Source organism: Eurytemora carolleeae, unplaced genomic scaffold (assembly GCF_000591075.1).
Source record: "Eurytemora carolleeae unplaced genomic scaffold, Eaff_2.0 scaffold406, whole genome shotgun sequence".
NCBI classification, from domain to species: domain Eukaryota; kingdom Metazoa; phylum Arthropoda; class Copepoda; order Calanoida; family Temoridae; genus Eurytemora; species Eurytemora carolleeae.
The window spans coordinates 45,879-67,079 of NW_019396308.1; the positions used below are offsets into that span (position 1 = coordinate 45,879).

The window sequence follows — 21,201 nt, forward strand, 5'->3', positions numbered from 1 at the left end:
AAACTTTAGAATCGGATACCCATAATCCACTCTTTTTTGGATATAGTACAGAAAACCAACTTTTCAATATTAGAGAGTCCCTCCCGTTTCTGTATTGATGTCGTCTTTGTAAACCATCTTTTAGAATTTTAGATTTTAGAACTTTCCAAAAATTTGAAATCCTTCCTGGTAGGATCAAACTCCCTTGGCCTCTCCTCTTCGTCCAAACAGATTCAGGTCTAATACAAATTTCCTTTTTAAAAAAGATTGTGGATAATTATAGATAAGACACTTCACAGAAAAAGGAAAGACATGCTGTCGTCGTCGCGTTAAATATATCAGTACAAAGAAGACGACTTTAGATTTAAATTATGATTTCCACGAACTTGAATATTGGATCACATATAAACATGGAAACAAAGAGAAATAGATAAAAACAGATTCTTTTGTAAACTTGTAATTTGAAAAATAAGCTTCTCAGAAATCAAAACTTAAATCGAAAAGTCGTCGGCATTGTATTGCTATAAACGTCAACCACTGTATATAGGACATTTATAGTTTACTTAGTTTAGTTATAGTTTACTTTATTTATGAAAAATTTTCTATAGATTTTTTTTATGACTATGATTCGTCCTTTTGAATGAAATGTCTTCTATTAAATGTCCTACTTTATAAATGTCCTGTATTTGAACTGTCCATTTAGGAAATGTTCCAATTTAGCAGCTTAATGTTCGAAATCTCAAGTTCCTGTTTTATGATTATATTAATGTGTTCAGGAACAAAACCTACTCTCAGACTGATGGTAGAACTCAGAGTAGACCTCGGAGCTACCAGGATTATACTCCCGAACCTCTTTATGAAATCCTTACTCCGCTCAATACATTTCCCTCTAAGAGTAAATCTGTGTATTCTTCCAGTTCTTCAGATTCAGATTTTCTCACCCCTCAAGCTTCTCCAAAAATATCCAGGTCGTCTTCAAGATCCCATTCTCAGACCTATAAAGCGGATCCTACGCATTTAAGTTATTCCTACGAGAATTTCCAAGACAATCCAATTCAGAAGGATCGAAGACGGATTCCCCGGGCTGCAAAGAACACTGTTGAGTATACAGTGTCAACTAGGATTGATAAACCAAGGAAGGTTCCTCCTAGAGCTAGCCTTGAACCTATCCCAACCCCTCGGAAATCCACCCTTGGTAGATCAAGGGATGGGAGTAGGGAGAAGGAACCTTATTACAAGATTCCTCCCCCGAACCCTGTACCGGTCAACCACTCTGACCACCTCTACTCGGAGCCCGTGTATAAATATGCTAAAAATGCAAGACGAACACAGTTACCAAAACAAGCCTCGTTTGCTTCTGATGAATCAAACACATCTGAACTCTCAGATAATTATGATTTTGTGAGCATCAAGGAGGAGCAAGCTGAAATTCCGGTGAAAGAAAATAAATCTAAGAAGGCAGAAATTAGGACCAAGAATAAGAAAACTGAATTAGAAACAAAAACGTTGGAAAAAGACTCTTCTTTAAGTTCTCGTTCTAGTAATAAGAGCAAGAAAAATTCAGAGACTACTGATGATAAAAACTCGGACAAAAAGCCAATGAAAAGTTCTGAAAACAGGACGAAAAAAGTTCCTGAACTAGTCTCCAACTATGTCCCTGTAGAGATGCCCTTGCGCCCGGACTGGTTCGATCTCCAGCCTCCATTGGAACCGGAGCAGCGACCTAAATCAATCATAGATGGTGTTCTCTACACTTCACGTTCTTTACTTGAGACAAATCAGAAATCCAAACCTTTAGCTTTCAATCTTATTCTACCGGAGATATTTGAAACCTATGATGTGTGCAGACATCATCCAAAGCTGGGAAAAGAATCTAGTTCTGAAAAGTTGAAATTTTATGATAAAAAAGAGCCTAATCTGAAAGATTCTGAAAAAAAGGAACAACACCGGAAAAATTCTGATAGAACAGAACTAAATCTGAAAGATTCTGATGGAAAAGAACCAAATCTAAAAAGTTCTGAAAGGAAGGAACCAGACCGGAAAGGTTCTGATAGAAAAGAACCAGGTCTGAAAAGTTCTGAAAGGAAGGAACCAGACCGGACAGGTTTTGATAGAAAAGAATCAAATCTGAAAAGTTCTGAAAGGAAGGAACCAGACCGGAAAGGTTCTGATAGAAAAGAGCCAGATCTGAAAGGTTTTGAAAAGCTAGACAAAAGTGAAGATCTGAAAAGTTTTAAAAAGAATAATGTTAATGAAAGTCAAGGAAAGGTAACAAATATACGAATGCATCGTTTTAACAGCATTCTACGCTATATGTCCTTGAGGAAATCTATGTTAAAAATATATGTACATTGTACGCGACGGTGCAAATTGTTCATACTGCAGTACAATATGTACAGTTTTCACTCTATACTAAAATACATATTTCTAACTAATGCATACCAAAAAAGCAGATATACCAATTTACAAGTATTAATTATAAATATCCAACTAAGTTCAATATTTATTTACCAACTTTTAATTCATTCATTTATCGAAGACGACTAAACCTCTGTATTATTTTATTTTATTTTCACCTCTTCTATTCCAGGAGGAATCTTTTGAAGGTCGTCTTCATGATGACGTATTTCTGAGACAGGATTCCTATGAGAATACAGCTCATTTGGCCCCGCGCTCGGAGGTTATGAGAGTTGAAGCGCGCCCCGACGTACGCCTTGAAGCGCGTTCTGAAACTAGAAAATCTTCATCAGATAATTCATTTAAACAGGTTTGAAAAAAAAAGTTATAAATTACAAGTTCTGATATTTACCATCTAGTAAACAATTTAGTCGTTTACTCAAGTTATCGTCCCCTAAAAGTCAGTTTATTAATATTTACTGCTACATTCATATATAGACTCGAAATTTTTAAATCATTCTGAGGCATGATTTGTGACTATAATTGCAAATTTGGAAGAATCAGATTTTGTAATTTTTATTTGCGCTTCCATCAATATATTTCTAATATGTTCCTAAATCAGAACTTTTTTGTTACACATCTTGGGATTAAAAATTGACCTTTATCTTATGCAGATCTTAGCAATGTTTTTATAATCTTTGTAAAATAAAATGGTACAAGGCATAGTGTATAATTTCAATTGTTCATCAATCATCTTTTTTCTTCTTTCTCCATCTGCGCGTCCGCAGTTTCTCTTTTGCTTGCATCCCTTTGCCCGTCCATTTATGACGCTGCTTTTGAAAGATATTTACGAGTCGCTGTCTTTGCGCCATTTTTATTTTACTTAATTGTAATTGCAGCCTCAGCGATAAACATTCTGTCTACTTGCATTGGCTAGGTCATCACTTCTAGCACTTCAAGTTAGTTTCTATATCCAGCGAGGGAGAAATAGCTTCCCTGCTATAAACTGCACATTTATCTAAGGATAAAAATATCTCTTTGATTAACTGAATAAATCATACCCTGCATGGATAACTTTAATTGATGGATCAAGTATTGATTCTCAAATTTAAAAGTGCTCACCTTGGGTATCGAGATCAAGCATTAAAACAATATCCACACAAAATTTTCGATCTTAGAGCAATTTTTTAAAAAATAATTTAGTTTCAAGTTAAAAGATCTTCAGTGACTTTTTATAACTTAAAGAAAAGGGAGGCAAAAATCCATTGTTTTTTGGTTCTCACCGTAAAATTGTTTTTATTATTCTAGACGGATGATGGGGAGAGAGTTCGATCTCTCCTGGTTGGAGGAGGACAAGGAGGAGGGGGAGGAGGACAGGAGGAACAACAAGATCTTCTCCTGCGACTAGAGGATGCCATATCAAGAGGCGATCATAGGTTAGTTCTCAAAAAGTGTTGTGTTTAAAAAGGCTATAAAAACTCTCAACAAAATCAAATAATAAAGGGACTTACGCTGTAAATTTAAGTGACTTGAATAGATTGTTTATAACTTCGACAGTCTTTTAAAGAGTGGGTTTGTTTAGATACGCTGCTGCACTAGCGAAGCAGCTTTCCAAGATCAAGATCTCCTCCAGGCTTGTAGAACAAGAGGACCGGAGCGGAACCCAACCGGATCCTTTACTCCAGGATACAGGCAAACTAGGGAAGGAAGAGAGGAAAAGAATTGGAGCAGAGAGACAGATTAGCAAGGAAAGCAAGGAAAGCAAAGAAAGTGATAAACCAGTTTCTAAACAAACCATCAAGTAAGTATTTTCGCGTTTTTCACTTCATTTAAATTAATTGAACTAGGACTTATAAAAGGCATTTGATGCATATAGAAAATATAGATTTCAATTTAATCTGACCTTTACGATAACTATGCCAAGCCTTTTATGTCTATTTTGTTATATTATCTTAAAGAGAGTTGTAATTTCATGGGACCCTCGGTTCAAAGAGGATCATGTCCAATTTACAAAGGTACCCTTTAAAGGTTTTCTGTCTTTCCAGCTTTAATATTGTTTAATTCTAAAATATTCACCATTGTCAAGTCACTTTATATAGAAACCATGATTAAAAATAATAGACATGCGCCATAAATGGAGGGTCACATAAGCCTACTTAAACAATCTCTTTTTGAGTCTTGGATGATTTCTGAACATGTTATATTTAAGGGTTCAGATGTATGTTGAGGATGCAGTCTCTGCTCAGGGTCCTATTTCAGTAGAAATCAACCCTGCTCATTCAGTAGCAGACCTTAAACTCCAGGTACTTTCAATATAGAAGATATCCACCCTTCTCAGTCATTAGCAGACTTTAAACTCCAGGTAGTTTTTATATAGATGTCGATCCTGATTATTCAGTAGCAGCCCTCAAACTCCAGCTAGTTTTAATATAGTAGATATCAACCCATCTCATTTAGTAACAGACTTTAAATTCCGGGTAGTTTTAATATAGTAGATATCAACTCTCATTATTCAGAAGTAGACTTTAAACTCCAGGTAGTTTTAATATAGAAGATATCAATCCTGATTATTCAGTAGCAGACTTTAAACTCCAGGTAGTTTTAATATAGAAGATATCAATCCTGATTATTCAGTAGCAGACCTTAAACTCCAGGTAGTTTTAATATAGTAGATATCAACCCTGATTATTCAGTAGCAGACTTTAAACTCCAGGTAGTTTTTATATAGTAGATATCAACCCTGATTATTCAGTAGCAGACTTTAAACTCCAAGTAGTTTTAATATAGTAGATATCAACCCTTATTATTCAGTAGCAGACTTTAAACTTCAGGTAGTTTTAATATAGTAGATATCAACCCTTATTATTCAGTAGCAGACCTTAAACTCCAGGTAGTTTTGATATAGTAGATATCAACCCTAATTGCTCAGTATCAGATTTTAAACTCCAGGTAGTTTTAATATAGTAGATATCAACCCTTATTATTCGAAGTAGCAGGCCTTAAACTCCAGGTAGTTTTGATATAGTTGATATCAACCCTTATTATTCAGTAGCAGACTTTAAACTTCAGGTAGTTTTAATATAGTAGATATAAACCCTTATTAATCAGTAGCAGACCTTAAACTCCAGGTAGTTTTGATATAGTAGATATCAACCCTAATTGCTCAGTATCAGACTTTAAACTCCAGGTAGTTTTAATATAGTAGATATCAACCCTGATTATTCAGTAGCAGAATTTAAACTCCAGGTAGTTTTGATATAGTAGATATCAACCCTAATTGCTCAGTATCAGACTTTATCTCCAGGTAGTTTTAATATAGTAGATGTAAACCCTGATTATTCAGTAGCAGACCTTAAACTCCAGGTAGTTTTAATATAGTAGATATCAACCCTGATTTTTCAGTAGCAGACTTTAAACTCCAGGTAGTTTTGATATAGTAGATATCAACCCTAATTGTTCAGTATCAGACTTTAAACTCCAGGTAGTTTTAATTTAGCTTTTAGTTTGAAACATTGAGCTTATCCTTCCTTCCTCTTCCTGGTTTATCTCATGTTTTACAAAATAAACAATTGTCTCACGTGATGAACCTTTTAAATTAAGAACTGTAAAAAAGTATAGCTCGCCTTAATTAAACTTGATTATATAATTGTCAAAGTTAAAAGTTTAAACATTTGTACCATCAGGTTGCAAAGATAAAGGGTTTAATTAATGTAGAGCTTGTGGCGAGCGAGTAATCAATTTTTTGGAGGGATCGAAATTCGTCTAAAGAACCGTTGATAATTTCCACCTTGAAGAAATTGGCAACACGAAATCATGTTCCAGCTATTATTTGTTTTCTAGATTGAAGGAGAGTTTGAGATCCCTGTCTCCGTGCAGAGGTGGATACTGGGTAGAAACCTTGTAATTGAGGATACGCAGACAATATCATCCCATGGAGTAGAGAAGGAGAACCAGAAGATCTATCTATACCTTGTTCTGCCAGGTTCGAATTTCTAGAATAGGAAACTAAGTTTTGTCTCTGAAAGTCAACACACTCAACTTATAATTATAACACCTAGCTAAGAACATTCACGGTGTTCATGGAAATCTATTTAAAAATACAAAGAAAATAAAAAAGAATCTGTCAAAAAATATTTGGGTCCCTGGGGTGAGTATTAATTTAACAAAAATGACCAATTTTCCCATATTTTTGATTTGAAGGAAATATTATTAAGTTTAAATAAATTTGATCATATAACCATTGACACACGCATAGGGATGTTCATAAACGTTGACATACATATGTTTTCCCATTCTTTATACAACTGACATGAACCCTATTAATAAATATATTTGGTTTTCCTTTAAAGAATTCATGATGAATGAAAAATTTAATAATCTTCATTTTAGAAATCATTTTCAATCTGCAGTATGCATTCCAACCGTAATTGTAAAACCTTTGATGTCCCAGGAATGTTTTCAACACTCTTACCGTACTGCAAATTAATTTTCTGTCGTTTTTTCATCTACGATAAAAATATTCTTAGCATAACTTCTAAATATTATTTAAACTTTTGAATTTTGGAGTTAAAACCATCATATTGAATTGAAAAGCTAAAAGTTTAACGAAATCCCAAAGAAATCGAGTCTTCGCCACCAATTCTGATTTTCTAATCCAAAGTTTTTTTGCAACCCAACGTCGTAGACCTTAAATAATTCAAACTATGATTTCTATTAGATCAAATAATCTAAGTTTAAAATATAAAAGACTCAAACCATCAGGCTAAAGAGAATGTCGTTGTAATTTAAAGCGAGTCTTTGTTTTAAAATTAAAATATCAAAGGTATTCAACATCAGGTTGCAAAGATATATAAAGCATAAAAAATTTGGAATGAGTTCAGTTTCTTTGTTTATTATCTTTTTCAATTTGGTTACATATTCTCTTTTCAGCAACTGTGTCTTGTTGGTTGTATTTATCTTAATATCTCTTTGATATCTTCCGTCTCAAGAAGATATATAAACTTATAAATATTGGCTGAGCCCGCCCTAAATATACATAGAGAATAAAACATATAGAGAGGAATTTACTAGAAAAAAGTGTAAAACGGCCATTTTGTTGTACTGTTTCCATACTGCAGGTGTACTTCACATATTTATGCTATATAACCTGTTGGGCCCTGGAATATCATTTTATAGAAAATCTAAAATTATTGTTAAAAGAAAACCAAATTATGAAATAGGCTGGGTTCATACTTGACCAATGATCATTTCACATAGACTCTATGCCTTCCACTTTACAAACGATGATTTTCCGTTATAACTATAAATCAAATGATGTTTTTATTCATCTAATTTATTATAAAGTTTATTTAACAGTTTAAAAAATTCGAAATTAAAATGGATAGTCTAGGGAACATACTGTATTAATGTACTCTACTGCATATAATTTGTGAACATTTACATGATCTGTACACTTTGAACTCCCTTTCAGGCTGAAAGGAACTGAAAAAATTCATACCGAGAGATTCGTTTAATTCCTCTCTATATATTCTATTCTCCATGTGAATATAAGATATATATACCTTGTCCCCGCAATCCAACTTTAAAACCAGAATCTTCCAACTTTTTTTAATGAAATTCTTTAGATTGAAAAAGTTCCTTTGATATAGAATCTAGAAGGAGTGAAGAATACTCTTAGAAACCTTTATGAGAATTTTTGCCAGTTTATCAAATTCCGGGGATATTTTACAGTTGCAATACAGGGGGGGGGGGCAAAAAACATATCATTATAATTTGATTAAAATGATTTGAATTATTTTCTTTCTAGGTTTCAAACTTGTAAACAGAAAAATAGCAATCGTTATAGATTTTTCTGAATTTTTTTTTTTGTAATTAGATTTAACCTTTACACTTTTTAATGTTAAAACCTGCGTAAAATCAAGGCTTAATCGTACCAGGAATAGTTTCACTTAAATCCTTATGTTTATAGCTTAGAGTGTAGCTTACTAGGGGTGGGGGGATTATAAATTTGACATATGTGTAAGTGTAATTTTAAATATTCGGATCTCTTCTTGTCTATTCAGTCGTTTATTTACAACTTGGATCTATTTCTGTCTATTCAATCTATTCTCTACAACTTGGATCTATTCCTGTCTATTCAATCTTTCCTCTACAACTTGGATCTATTCCTGTCTATTCAATCTATTCTCTACAATTTGGATCTATTCCTGTCTATTCAATCTATCCTCTCCAACTTGGATATATTTCTGTCTATCTAATCTATCTTTTACAACTTAGAAGGATATTTAAAGATATTTAAATTAACATAAATACTGGATTTGAATACACAAATGGGAATATAGATTTTACCCAACATCGTCACAAAATTAAATATTTCAAAACCAATCCTATTCTACACAAAACCAATCCTACTATAAACTAAACCAATCCTACTCCAAACTAACCCAATCCTACTCCAAATTAAAACAATCCTACTCTAAGCTAAATCAGTCTTAATCCAACCTATTCCAATCCTACTTTAACCTAAACCAGTCTTAATCCAAACAAAACCAATCTTACTCCAAACTAAACTAATCCTACTCCAAACTAAACCAAGCCTACTCCAGACTAAACCAGTCCTAATCCAACTATATCAATCCTACTCCAAACTAAACCAAGCCTACTCCAGACTAAACCAGTCCTAATCCAACTATATCAATCCTACTCCAAACTAAACCAAGCCTACTCCAGACTAAACCAGTCCTAATCCAACTATATCAATCCTACTCCAAACTGAACCAATCCTACTCTAAACCAAACCAATTCTACTTCAAACTTAACCAATCCTACTCTAAACTAAATCAGTCTTAATCCAACCTATTCCAATCCTACTTTAACCTAAACCAGTCTTAATCCAAACAAAACCAATCTTACTCCAAACTAAACCAATCCTACTCCAAACTAAACCAAGCCTACTCCAGACTAAACCAGTCCTAATCCAACTATATCAATCCTACTCCAAACTAAACCAAGCCTACTCCAGACTAAACCAGTCCTAATCCAACTATATCAATCCTGCTCCAAACTAAACCAGTCCTAATCCAACTATATCAATCCTACTCCAAACTAAACCAAGCCTACTCCAGACTAAACCAGTCCTAATCCAACTATATCAATCCTGCTCCAAACTGAACCAATCCTACTCCAAACTAAACCAATCCTACTCCAAACTAAACCAAATCTACTCCAGACTAAACCAGTCCTAATCCAACTATATCAATCCTACTTCAAGCTAAACAAATTTTACCGCAAGCTAAATCCTACCGCAAACTAAACAAAACCAATCCTACTTAAAACAAATATTATTCTACTCCAAACTAAAGCAATCCTACTCCAAACTAAAACCAATTTCCAACCAAAACTAAACCTATTTTTCTCCAAACTAAACCAATCCTACTTTAAACTAAGCAAATCCTACTCCAAACTAAACCAATCCTACTTCAAAGTAGGCCATTCCTACTCCAAACAAAACCAATTCTTCTCCAAACTAAACCAATCCTTCTCCAAACTAAACCAATTCTACTCCAAATTAAACCAATCCTACTCCAAACTAAACCAATCCTACTCTAAACTAACCCAATCCTACTAGAAACCAAACCGATCCTACTTCAAGCTAAACCAATCCTACTTCAAACTAAACCAATCCTACTCTAAACTAACCCAATCCTACTAGACACCAAACCATGCAATCCTACTCCAAAATAAAACAATCCTACTCCAATATTTCAATGTTCAGAGGAAAAGGAACCGGAACCGGAAGCGCCAGCAAAGCAAGAACTTCCGGTCACGAACTCTCCTCCTCATCACAGGTATAGACAAATTAAGCTTTGTTAATCTGAAGAAACTTCACGCATTTTAAGATTTTTCATTATTTGATTTAGGATACCTCCCTCAAATCAACCTTTTGTAAAGGGAAGATATTGGAACTATGAAGAGGAGAGGTAAAGATGCAGAAAATTATTGATTTGAAAGTTTTTCTTTTGCTTTTCAAATTGTTTTAAAATTCTAATAAAAAAGCTTTTCTCATACTTGTGCGTAAAATCAAAGCTAGCGGAGCGAAGAGGTCACAAACTTGTACCTGTAATATATCTTCTCTTGTACCTGTAATATACCTTCTCTTGTACCTGTAATATACCTTCTCTTGTACCTGTAATATATCTTTTCTTCTACCTGTAATATACCTTCTCTTGTACCTGTAATATATCTTCTCTTGTACCTGTAATATATCTTCTCTTGTACCTGTAATATACCTTCTCTTCTACCTGTAATATACTTTTTTTTCTAGTTTGCAGTAAAAAATAATATTTCTGTGTATTCTTAGAATTCCAAAATTCTACGCCAAAAAGCAATTGAGTCTTTGCCACAAACTCTGATTTTCAAATTCTTAAATCTGTCCAACTCAATGTCGTAGAATTCTATGAATTCTGAGACGCGGTTTAAACATGGTTGGTTCAAATTTAAATTTTCAATCAATGTTTTGAGCCGGCGCGAAATTGAACCGGTGATTGGCGGTTCAGCGAGGCGGCTCAAGTTCATTAAATTCGGCCTCAGGTTTAAAAGAGTTTGTTGTAAAAACACAATTTCTCTTTTTAAGATGGAGTTTCTGTAATTCTGATGATGATGAAGAGAGAACAGATGAGATTAAAGATATGGAGAAAACAGAAAATATGAAGAAGGAGGAGAAGGATAAGAAGGAGGAGAAGAAGCAGAAGGAAAAGGAGAAAGGGGAGCAGAAGGATGTAGAAAAGGATGAAAAAGGAAAGGAGGAGGATGGAGAATGGGAGTATTACTACGAAGATGTGGAGGAAAAGAAAGATAATGCCAAGGAAACGGAAAAAGACATAGTTAATGACAAGGAACGGAACGAAGATCATGTTCCGGAAATATTTCCGCAGAAAGTTCCGGAGAATATTGCTGAATGGGAGTGTCCTGTCTGTACTCTAAAGAACCCTCTAGAAAGACCAGGATGCCAGGCTTGTACTACTGAACGACCGGCTCAACTAGGAGCAGCTGCTGCTCCAGAACCAGCTGCCAATTTACCAGAAGCAGATCCTCCAGGAGAAAAATCAGCTAAGACTGGAGGACTAGATGCGTATAAACAGCTGGAAAACCTTGATATTATTCCTAACGCCGAAACTTTTGAATGTGTAATCTGCTTTCTAGAGATTGAACCTGGAGATGGGGTTGTTCTTAGAGAGTGTTTGCATACTTTTTGCAGGTAAGGAAGGAAAATTTAGTTTAAATGGACTTTCAGTTTAATTTCAAGAGACCCTTCTTTTAAAAGAGAATTTCCGATTTACAACTGGCTTTCAGACTGGCTTAGGTAAAACTTGGACAAATTAGGTCCAGGCGATATAAATATATACGTAATATGGTCGACAGAGCCATGTGTCCAGATACTAAACGGCCATTGGTAAAAAATGATCATGTGATACACATGGTGCCCCATGACGAGATACTTCACTGCCATTAATGGAAATTCTGGTCACGTGATACAGACGTAACAATTATATTATCAATTATATCTATTAAAAAGGAATAAGAATTAAATTAGAATTAAAATAGTAGCGTATCTAAAATTCTTAAGCACCTATGGTTTGTTCTAGTTTTAGATTTTTCCGTGTTTACTAAATATGATCTGTTTAAAACTTTGATGTATACACCATATCACATAAATATAAGATTTGGTATAACTTTAACACAGTTTTGAATCTCTTTCTCAAGACAGTGACATCAGATATAACTAATGTTGGTCTTGATCAACTCCTAAAATGTTTAGGCTTCAGCTTATGCTCATTTCATTTTTATCTTAACAGTCCCTTTAAGTCATGACTGATAAGATTGGGTTAAGACGGTGTAAGTAAAGAAAATCAGTACTTGACTTAAACTATAATTGTCTATATCTCAATAACCTAATGCCCTTTGATATTTTAAACTGTGAATTATGATAAATCGAAGGTTTACAACACCAGAGCTGAAAACTTTAGAATGGTGGATATCGAGATTAATGCTTGATCCTCTCTTTTTCTTAATATCAAGACTAACCTAATATTGTACTTGTATCCTGAATAATGTATAAAGTTCAACCAATCAGAGTCGAATATATGAAGCCGATAAATTTGAAACTTTGCGCGCCATTTAAGATTTAATACAGAAATGGGAGGGACTATCTTTTTTTAGAAACCGGTTTTTTTATTTTTCTCAACTATATCCAAGAAAGAACGGTTTAAGAAGAAAATCAAAAGTGTGTCCATTGGATACTCAGATTAAGTAATCGGGATTAAGGATATCTCATTTTAAAGTTTTCAGCTCTAATTACCAAGACATAGAGTTCAAAATGTAAGTTTGGTCGAGTACTTGTTTCTTTCTCAAAGTATTCATTGACAAGGTTTGTTTAGTATAGGTAAAAGAATCGAATACTTATCTCCAACTCTAATTTTACATATCTTAATAACCTGATGGTTAACTTTGATATTTCAAACTATGAATGCTTGATCAAAGATTAAGGTTTACTAAGATATATCAATTAAAAAAATAGAGTTTGGTCGAATAATCAGTTCCTTTCTTAAAATATTTATTATCAGAGTTTGTTTGGGAGCTGGAATAGAGCACTCAGATTCTCCAAAGGTTAAATGTCCTTTCAAGGATGATAACTACTCCTGTGATATGGATCTACTAGAGAGAGAAATTAAAGCGGTATGTATAAAGTAGTAATCTCTGTTTGTTCTTTGTTTGGATGTCCGATCATAACTAGATGGGGAACTCGGGAGAACCTCGGGAATGTGCTTAGCTTGGTTTTGAGGTTCTAAGTTTCTTTAATGAGAAAAATAGCTAAAATTGTAATTTAAGATCAAGCGCGGGTAAACGGTGAAACTAAATGAGTTCCCTTGGCAACGCTGGGTTCTCATGCTTGTAAAAAATAAAAATAAAACATTAGTCCAGACGTTTACTTACTAAATACAAGGTATCCGCGACCGCATCTTTTTTCTTTTATCTAGTTTTTAATTATCTAGACTCTACAGCTATATTTAACGTACATAGTATGAACGAAACTGAGTTTGTTTTTTTGTATATTTGTGAAGATTTATTTTCTAGGAGAAACAAACAAATTCTGTTTAAAATATTATATCTCTACAACGTTTTATTTGTAACAAGTTGGAAATTTCTACATAATGATTAGTTTAAATCTGGGATAAAAGTGTGGTGGAAAAATGGAAATTAATTAATTCTGGGAATTTTAATCCAAGTGCTCAAGAAAGTCTTGAAATAAAAATGAACTTATTAATAATTTAATGACTTAACACTTGCTACGAACTCTAGTTTTTATTTCATTTAAATGTGCAACCTGTGGGTCTAAACTCTTTATATTTCAAAGATATAAGTATTGGAAAATTTGAGTTTGTGGCAAGTGGTCTCTTTAAATCTAATCTAACTATATAACAACTCAATTGTGCAATAATATTCATATTTGATTAAATTTTAAATATTCTGTACTCCCACCTTTATCCTCTCAAATCTATATATATATATATATACTTCACTTGTCTGAACTCCCACCTTTATCCTCTCAAATCTATATATATATACTTCACTTGTCTGTACTCCCACCTTTATCCTCTCAAATCTATATATATATACTTCACTTGTCTGTACTCCCACCTTATATCCTCTGTCAAATCTATATGTATATATATAGAAAAACAGAAAAAAGCTAAACTTTTTTACAGAAAAGGGGTTTCGAAGCGCCCTGAATGCCTAGTATATTTCAAATCAAGGAGAATAAAGAAAAGAAAGAAAGTGAAGAAATACAGTTCTACAGCTAGACGAGAATGTTCTTTGTTCGGTTGTAGAAATAGATATATTACATATATATCTTATTTGAACATAAGAAAGATGAAACTTTTATATACTTTCACCAAATTAGGAAGGTGGGAGGGGAGAGTATATTATTATAATATATTTATTTGATAATACAGGAACTGATCGCTTATCCAAAAATTCCGATGGTGTAAACCTTCAATATTTTAAACTTTAACCATTTACTCTTGTAAATATATACAGTTTACACCCAGAGCCCAAAACTTAAGACAGGGTATCGTTATAAAAACCCGGTACCATAAACCGGGTTTCAACACTAGGGTAAGGCAATTCTGTATTTATTGATAATTTTTTGGGGAATTTTTTTTATATGGTTAATTCTATATTCTCGCTTCATTTTCTATTTCCTTATGGAAATTTGCACACCAAAAGGAAAATTCTTGGTAGCGTCTTTCTACGATACTTTATGAAATTTCCAACCTAAAAACAGTTAATGTACAGTATACCATATACACCCCTGGAAACAATTATTATGTACAATATGTACATTATACAATATACACGCCTGAAAACACTTATCATTTGCAATATGTACATTATACAATATACAGTGATACACCCCTGAAAACAATTATTGTGTACAATATGTACAGTATACAATATACAGTACACCCCTAAAAACAATTATTATGTGCAATATAAACCACTGAAAACACTTATCATGTACAATATACACTGCTGAAAACATTTATTATTTACAATATGTACAGTTGGTGAGTCCTGCTGTCTACGAAAAGCATCAGAAGAAGTCAGTGAAGGAAGCTGAGGCAAATATAAAGGGGGCATTCCATTGTAAAACACCAGACTGTGCTGGATGGACAGTAATTGGTAAATAATGATAATAATAATAATAATAAATAATAATAATAATATTTTCTATATTTCTAGACGACAACGTGAACGTATTTAAGTGTCCTCTGTGTAAACGAAGCAACTGTATAACTTGCCAGGTTTGTAAAAAAAACTATTGTTGTTTACAATTTGAATGTTTGTTTACATATCAAATGTTTGTTTACATTTTTAATATTTGTTTACAATTTTAATGTTTGTTTACAATTTGAATGTTTGTTTACAATTTGAAATGTTTGTTAACATTTTGAGTGTTTGTTTACATATTAAATGTTTGTTCACAGTTTTAATGTTTGTTTATATATTAAATGTTTGTTTACATTTTGAATGTATGTTTACATTTTGAATATTGTTTACATTTTGAATAATTGTTTAAATTTTGAATGTTTGTTTACATTTAGAATGTTTGCTTACAGTTTGAATGCTTGTTTACAATTTGAATGTATGTTTACATTTTGAATATTGTTTACATTTTGAATTTTTGTTTATATTTTTAATATTGTTTACATTTTGAATGTATGTTAACATTTTGAATATTGTTTACATTTTGAATGTTTGTTTGTATTTTGAATATTGTTTACATTTTGAATTCTTGTTTACATTTTGAATGCTTGTTTTCATTTTTAATGCTTGTTTACATTTTAAATGCATGTTTACATTTTGAATGTTTGTTTACATTTTGATTGCTTGTTTACATTTTTAATGCTTGTTTACATTTTGAGTGCTTGTTTACATTTTTAATGCTTGTTTACATTTTGAATGTATGTTTACATTTTGAATGTTTGTTTACATTTTGATGTTTGTTTATATTTTGAATGTTTGTTTAAAATTTAAATGTTTGTAAACATTTTGAATGTTTGTTATATTTCAGGCAGTACATGATGATATGGACTGTAAGCAGTATCAACAATATACTCTCAATGATGCAAATGATGAGAACACAAAGAAAACTAAACAATGGATAGATGTAAGTATCATTGATGTATCCTTATCCTGCAATGCATCGTATATATCTTGTGCCTTGTATCCTGTATCCTGTATCCTGTATCCTGTATCCTGTATCCTGTATCCTGTATCCTGTATCCTGTATCCTGTATCCTGTATCACCCCCCCCTCTTGAGAGAAACCATTAATCCTGATAAACAAGTTTAATTATGTCTTCTCAATAGTTTTCTGCTTAAACTAAACAATTGAAGAATTGATTTCAAAACTAGAAATTTTTAATTATAATTCTTAGTAATTAGTTTATAAACCACACTAATGACCAAACAGGGGATTAACTTGAATTTGTATTAAAAATCTAAAAATAGATTTTAATTTGAATCAATTTATTTATCCATTTTTTGTTTTAATCTATTCAATTTTAAACATTAAAGACTAGAACTGTTGCTCGGCAGCTAATTAGAAAAATAAATATTTTTTTTGAGGATTTCAAAATTCGGAAAAATAAACTTTTGTCACTGTCCTAAATGATGGGAGCAAAAAGTCCGAATCGATTAAAAACTATTTTGTCATCTTTAATTTTCTCAAAATATGAATTTTTAAATTGGTATAATTAGTTAAATATTTTCCTTTGCCATGAAGAGATAAGCTTATCTCTTACTGGACTAAACTTTGAAAATTGGACCAATGTGAAATCGTTTAACTCATTCGATCTAATTAAAAGTTCTAAGCTATGGATGTCATTAATTGATCAAACTATGTCTAGGGATTGATCGGAACCGGTGAAGCTTTATACTGCCCCAGCTGTCAGGTAAAAACACTAGATTTACGGGTTTTTTAAAGATATTTAAAGGGATTTTTGGATATTTTAAGGATTTTGGGATATTTCTATCAGCAAAACATAGAGGCGGCGGGGGTTTGAATTTAGTTTCGAATTAAAGGTCGTCTTTGAAATAAGTTGGGGCATTTATCACTGTAAACTCCGGTTCATTTAAAGTACCGGCCCGACGTTTAGCCAGCTAGAGCAATCAGTACAGTATACAAACAGACTGCATGAGGAAAACCTGGACGGTACTCACCAATTGAATCAACCCTTCTAGATTCTAGTGTCATATGTCAACCTGATTTAGCGATTATCTCTCTTTTTAGCATTTCAATATATCGATATAAATATATATATATATATATTTACATACACACTAGTGGGACACGCTGTATTCTGATTATCTCTCTTTTTAGCATTTCAATATATCGATATAAATATATACATATATATTTACATACACACTAGTGGGACACGCTGTAGGTTTATTCTTTTTTATTGTTCAAAAGATTATAAAATAAAGCAGTGAACGGACGATCTAAACACATCTGAATCCATTTCCATTAGTTTTGTTTATTCAAAAGTTTCAATCTCTTACTTTTCTAGGTTTTACTACTAAAGAAGTGGGGATGTGACTGGGTACGGTGTACATACTGTAGAACAGAGATATGCTGGGTAACTAAGCAGCTCAGATGGGGACCTAATGTAAGTGTTCTAAATTTCGAAATCAAAATTTGGCAGTAATAATTAGAAAAAAAAACACTTAGATTGACCAAAAAAACGCTTATTTAGTAGCAAAAGTTAGATGACTGCCAAATAAGTAATTTTTTATTTCAAAATAAAGAGTACTTTCCCCCCTTGTGGGGAAAGATAATTTTGTTTAAAATTTTCTTTTTAATATTAAAGAACTTAAGACTCAATACAAACCAAATTTTCTAATCCCTATATCTTTACAACCTTGCTCTGATTGATCTTTCAGAATTCATAGTTTGGAATTTCAGAAGTCTACTGCAAAGATACAGTGATAAGAAAATAATAATTTGTTATCCAAAAAAACTGTAAAAAGCGTACACAATAATTTTGTTGGTGTATTATGTATAAACCAATAACTTATCAGGTACTGAAATTGTATTATATCACCATTTTAGTAACCGACACTGTATTGATATATACGCTGACTACTGTATGTTTAGGGTCGAGGTGATACATCTGGAGGGTGTAAGTGTATGTTGGATGGAAGAACTAAATGCCACAAGCTCTGCAACTACTGCCATTAAATTGGGGTTTCCAACGCAAATGGAATTTACTTGCTTGCAATTGCGAGCACTGTCATTCCGCAGAGTTCTTCGCAATTCGAAAAAATCTCCGCGGCAATTCCGCGCAATTGAATTCCTATTGGAAACCCTACAATCAGAGATCAAAACGTCTGTGTAAAATAGCGCTAATCTACAACGCTTAATCTCGAGATCAACTGTGACAACTTTTAAGCTTCGTCCTATTATCTTAGTTTCTTCTTGTCATGGGAATATATCCAAGAGGAGTAATTTATTCCTTCGGATTAACAAAGATTTGGATAACTGCTTGATCCTGAGATTTATAAAATCAAAAGTTTTGAGCTCAAACTAAATTTTCTAAATTCTTAGAATATTCTATACTTTATCGTGTTATACCACTCCCAGTGTTTTCAAATACGCATAATTTCAAACTATTGCAAAGGACAAAGGAATTGAGTTTTTGCCATAAACTCGTATTTCCTAACCCCTATATCTTTGCAACCTTGTAAAGTAAACCTTTGATATTTCAAACTTAGACTATTTATCTAACAGAATTAATAGTTTGAAATATCAAAGGTCTTGGAAAATGGGTTGCAAAGTTTTAAGAATTGGAAAATCAGAGTTTGTGGCTAAAATTCAAATCCTTTGCAGAGAGGAATTAAGTCTTCACCACAAACTCTAATTTTCTAATCCCTATATATGTGTAACCCGATGTTGTAGACCTTAGATATTTCAAACTATAAATTGACACCATACAGGGATTTTAAAATTTTATAATTTCAGTTTAGACTTGATTACTTTAGAACTAAACAACCGCTAGAAAGGTATCAAAAGACGAATAGAATAAAAAAAAAAATTTATTTATTATTAGGTAACCCTTCTTTTCCGTTTAACATTTAGAAATTATAATTATTTACAAAATTTGCCAAATATTATGTAATAAAACTCAAAAATTATATACCTATATTGAAACTGTGATAAAATTAAAAATTGTTTATTAATAATAACTCTATGAAAAAAGTTACAACTTTCTTATAATGACAGGTTTGCATTCTAGTAAACTAGTGAAAAAACTAAGAAAGTATTACTGTATTATAATTTTCTGTTAAATATGATAGTAAGCTAGTAATAAACAAGTGAGGTGTAAACCAGTAAACTAGTAAACTAGTGAGGTGTAAGCTTGTAAGCAAGTAAACTAGTAAACTGGAATGGTATAATTGTTAGAGGATTAACAAGATAAGATTAGTTTGATTCTGACACTTCAAGTTATTAACAGACACTGAGGAGGGTGGGGAGGGTATTGCAGGGGGGATTTAGGGGAGGTAACTTTCTTAATCCCTAATTCCCCAACCCCTGTGACCTAACCTGAACCCTGACAGCTTACTCCCTCCCCAAACCTCTTTCAACAAATTTCTCACCCAACCCATCCAATATTCTATTTGATTTCTCACCCAACCCATCCAATATTTCATTTAATTTCTCACCCAACCCATCCAATATTTCATTTAATTTCTCACCCAACCCATCCAATATTTCATTTAATTTCTCACCCAACCCATCCAATATTCTATTTGATTTCTCACCCAACCCATCCAATATTCTATTTGATTTCTCACCCAACCCATCCAATATTCTATTTAATTTCTCGCCCAACCCATCCAATATTCTATTTTCGTAATTCTACCGTCCAATGTCTTGTGTTGTGTATACAAAAAAACAAACAAAAAAGTGGAAAGTTAGAAATCTTATGAAAAAAGTTGAGTTTTTGCAACAAACTCAAATTTCCAAATTCCTATATCTTTTCAACCTAATAGCGTAAACCTAAGATATTTCAAACTTGGATTATTTATTCCAACAGAATTCATAGTTGGAAATATCAAAGGTCTCCGGCATTAGCTTCCAGATTTATAGGGATTAGAAAATCAGAGTTTGTAGCAAAAACTCAGTTCCTTTGTAAATATTCTGCAATAAGATAAAGGTTTTCCACACACCGGATTCAAGTAGATATATTCTATTTATTTTAGGGAACTTTTGACACTTAATATTTCCCCGTTGTAGGGCGATAAAGTGGTTTTAGCACCCTACAACAGGGAGATAAAGTAAGTTTATCGACCTGCAATGAAATAAGTTGAGTAACATTTTTTTTGAGATCTAGGATTTATTATCTCCGTATCGAGATTATATTAATTGTACAAAATTGATTACATGTATTAAATAAAACTATTTTACGATAATAAAACCAAATAGATTTTAAAATAAAACTATTTGAATAAAACTATCATGGGTATCATGCGTGCGAAATAGTTTTTCTAAGATTTTACTTATTCTTATTTGTTTTCGATCAAAAACTTTTTCACATTTAATAATACCCATTACGATTATCTACATAAATAGATTACAAACTATCAGAAACCAGATTTAGTGAATAGTGAGAAGTAGCTGAACTGTGTAGACGTAGTTTAATCACTTTTGCGCCGGCTAAAGTTGAAGAGAAGTGGTTCAGATATCATTTTATTTTTCCACCCTACACTGAATCCTCACTTTAAATCATCCTTTTATCGACCTCTAAAGCCCCCCCCCCCCCCCTACTTATGTTCCATCTGCTCTTGAAAATGTAGTACAGCAAAAAATGTTGAAAATTATCCAAAAAATGAATCCATGATATTATATATTACAATTCTCAAATCTTACAACTTAACAACAGAATAGAAAAAGAAACGAAGACTGCCCCCCCCCCCCTTCTTCCCCCTGAAAGTGCGCCCCTGATGTTTAACCCTTGTATTGTGAGCGCCTGGGGCGCATTTATTGAAAAAAGTGCGGTGTATTGAGTACTGTATACAGTATATATTGTATTCAATTGTAATATGATATTTTTCCTTAGAGTTTACTGTTCAAGGATTATAGTCTGGTCTCAATGGATGGGAACACAGGGATACAAGATTATATTCATACTAGCTGAAGTGCCCAGCGTGGCCCAGGTTACTTATAATTACTTCCGCCGTTTACCAAAGCTTGATTTTA

The 21,201-nt window shown here is 32.7% G+C and overlaps 1 protein-coding gene across 2 annotated transcripts in view; it reads left to right on the top strand.

Moving 5' to 3' along the window:
- The window catches only part of LOC111700659 (uncharacterized), a 35,969-nt gene extending 17,661 nt beyond the window's left edge, over positions 1 to 18,308 (top strand). For both annotated transcript variants that reach the window (XM_023471642.1, XM_023471643.1), the window contains 17 exons: positions 173 to 216; positions 756 to 2,247; positions 2,570 to 2,746; positions 3,685 to 3,812; positions 3,959 to 4,177; positions 4,586 to 4,679; positions 6,217 to 6,358; positions 10,151 to 10,223; positions 10,296 to 10,355; positions 11,009 to 11,632; positions 12,999 to 13,110; positions 15,003 to 15,120; positions 15,181 to 15,242; positions 16,013 to 16,108; positions 16,850 to 16,894; positions 17,513 to 17,611; positions 18,100 to 18,308. In XM_023471642.1, coding sequence (XP_023327410.1) covers positions 173 to 216; positions 756 to 2,247; positions 2,570 to 2,746; positions 3,685 to 3,812; positions 3,959 to 4,177; positions 4,586 to 4,679; positions 6,217 to 6,358; positions 10,151 to 10,223; positions 10,296 to 10,355; positions 11,009 to 11,632; positions 12,999 to 13,110; positions 15,003 to 15,120; positions 15,181 to 15,242; positions 16,013 to 16,108; positions 16,850 to 16,894; positions 17,513 to 17,611; positions 18,100 to 18,183 — 3,669 coding nt within the window. In that variant the 3' untranslated portion in view covers positions 18,184 to 18,308. The remainder of the gene's footprint in view (positions 1 to 172; positions 217 to 755; positions 2,248 to 2,569; positions 2,747 to 3,684; positions 3,813 to 3,958; positions 4,178 to 4,585; positions 4,680 to 6,216; positions 6,359 to 10,150; positions 10,224 to 10,295; positions 10,356 to 11,008; positions 11,633 to 12,998; positions 13,111 to 15,002; positions 15,121 to 15,180; positions 15,243 to 16,012; positions 16,109 to 16,849; positions 16,895 to 17,512; positions 17,612 to 18,099) is intronic.
- The last annotated feature ends 2,893 nt before the right edge of the window (positions 18,309 to 21,201 follow it).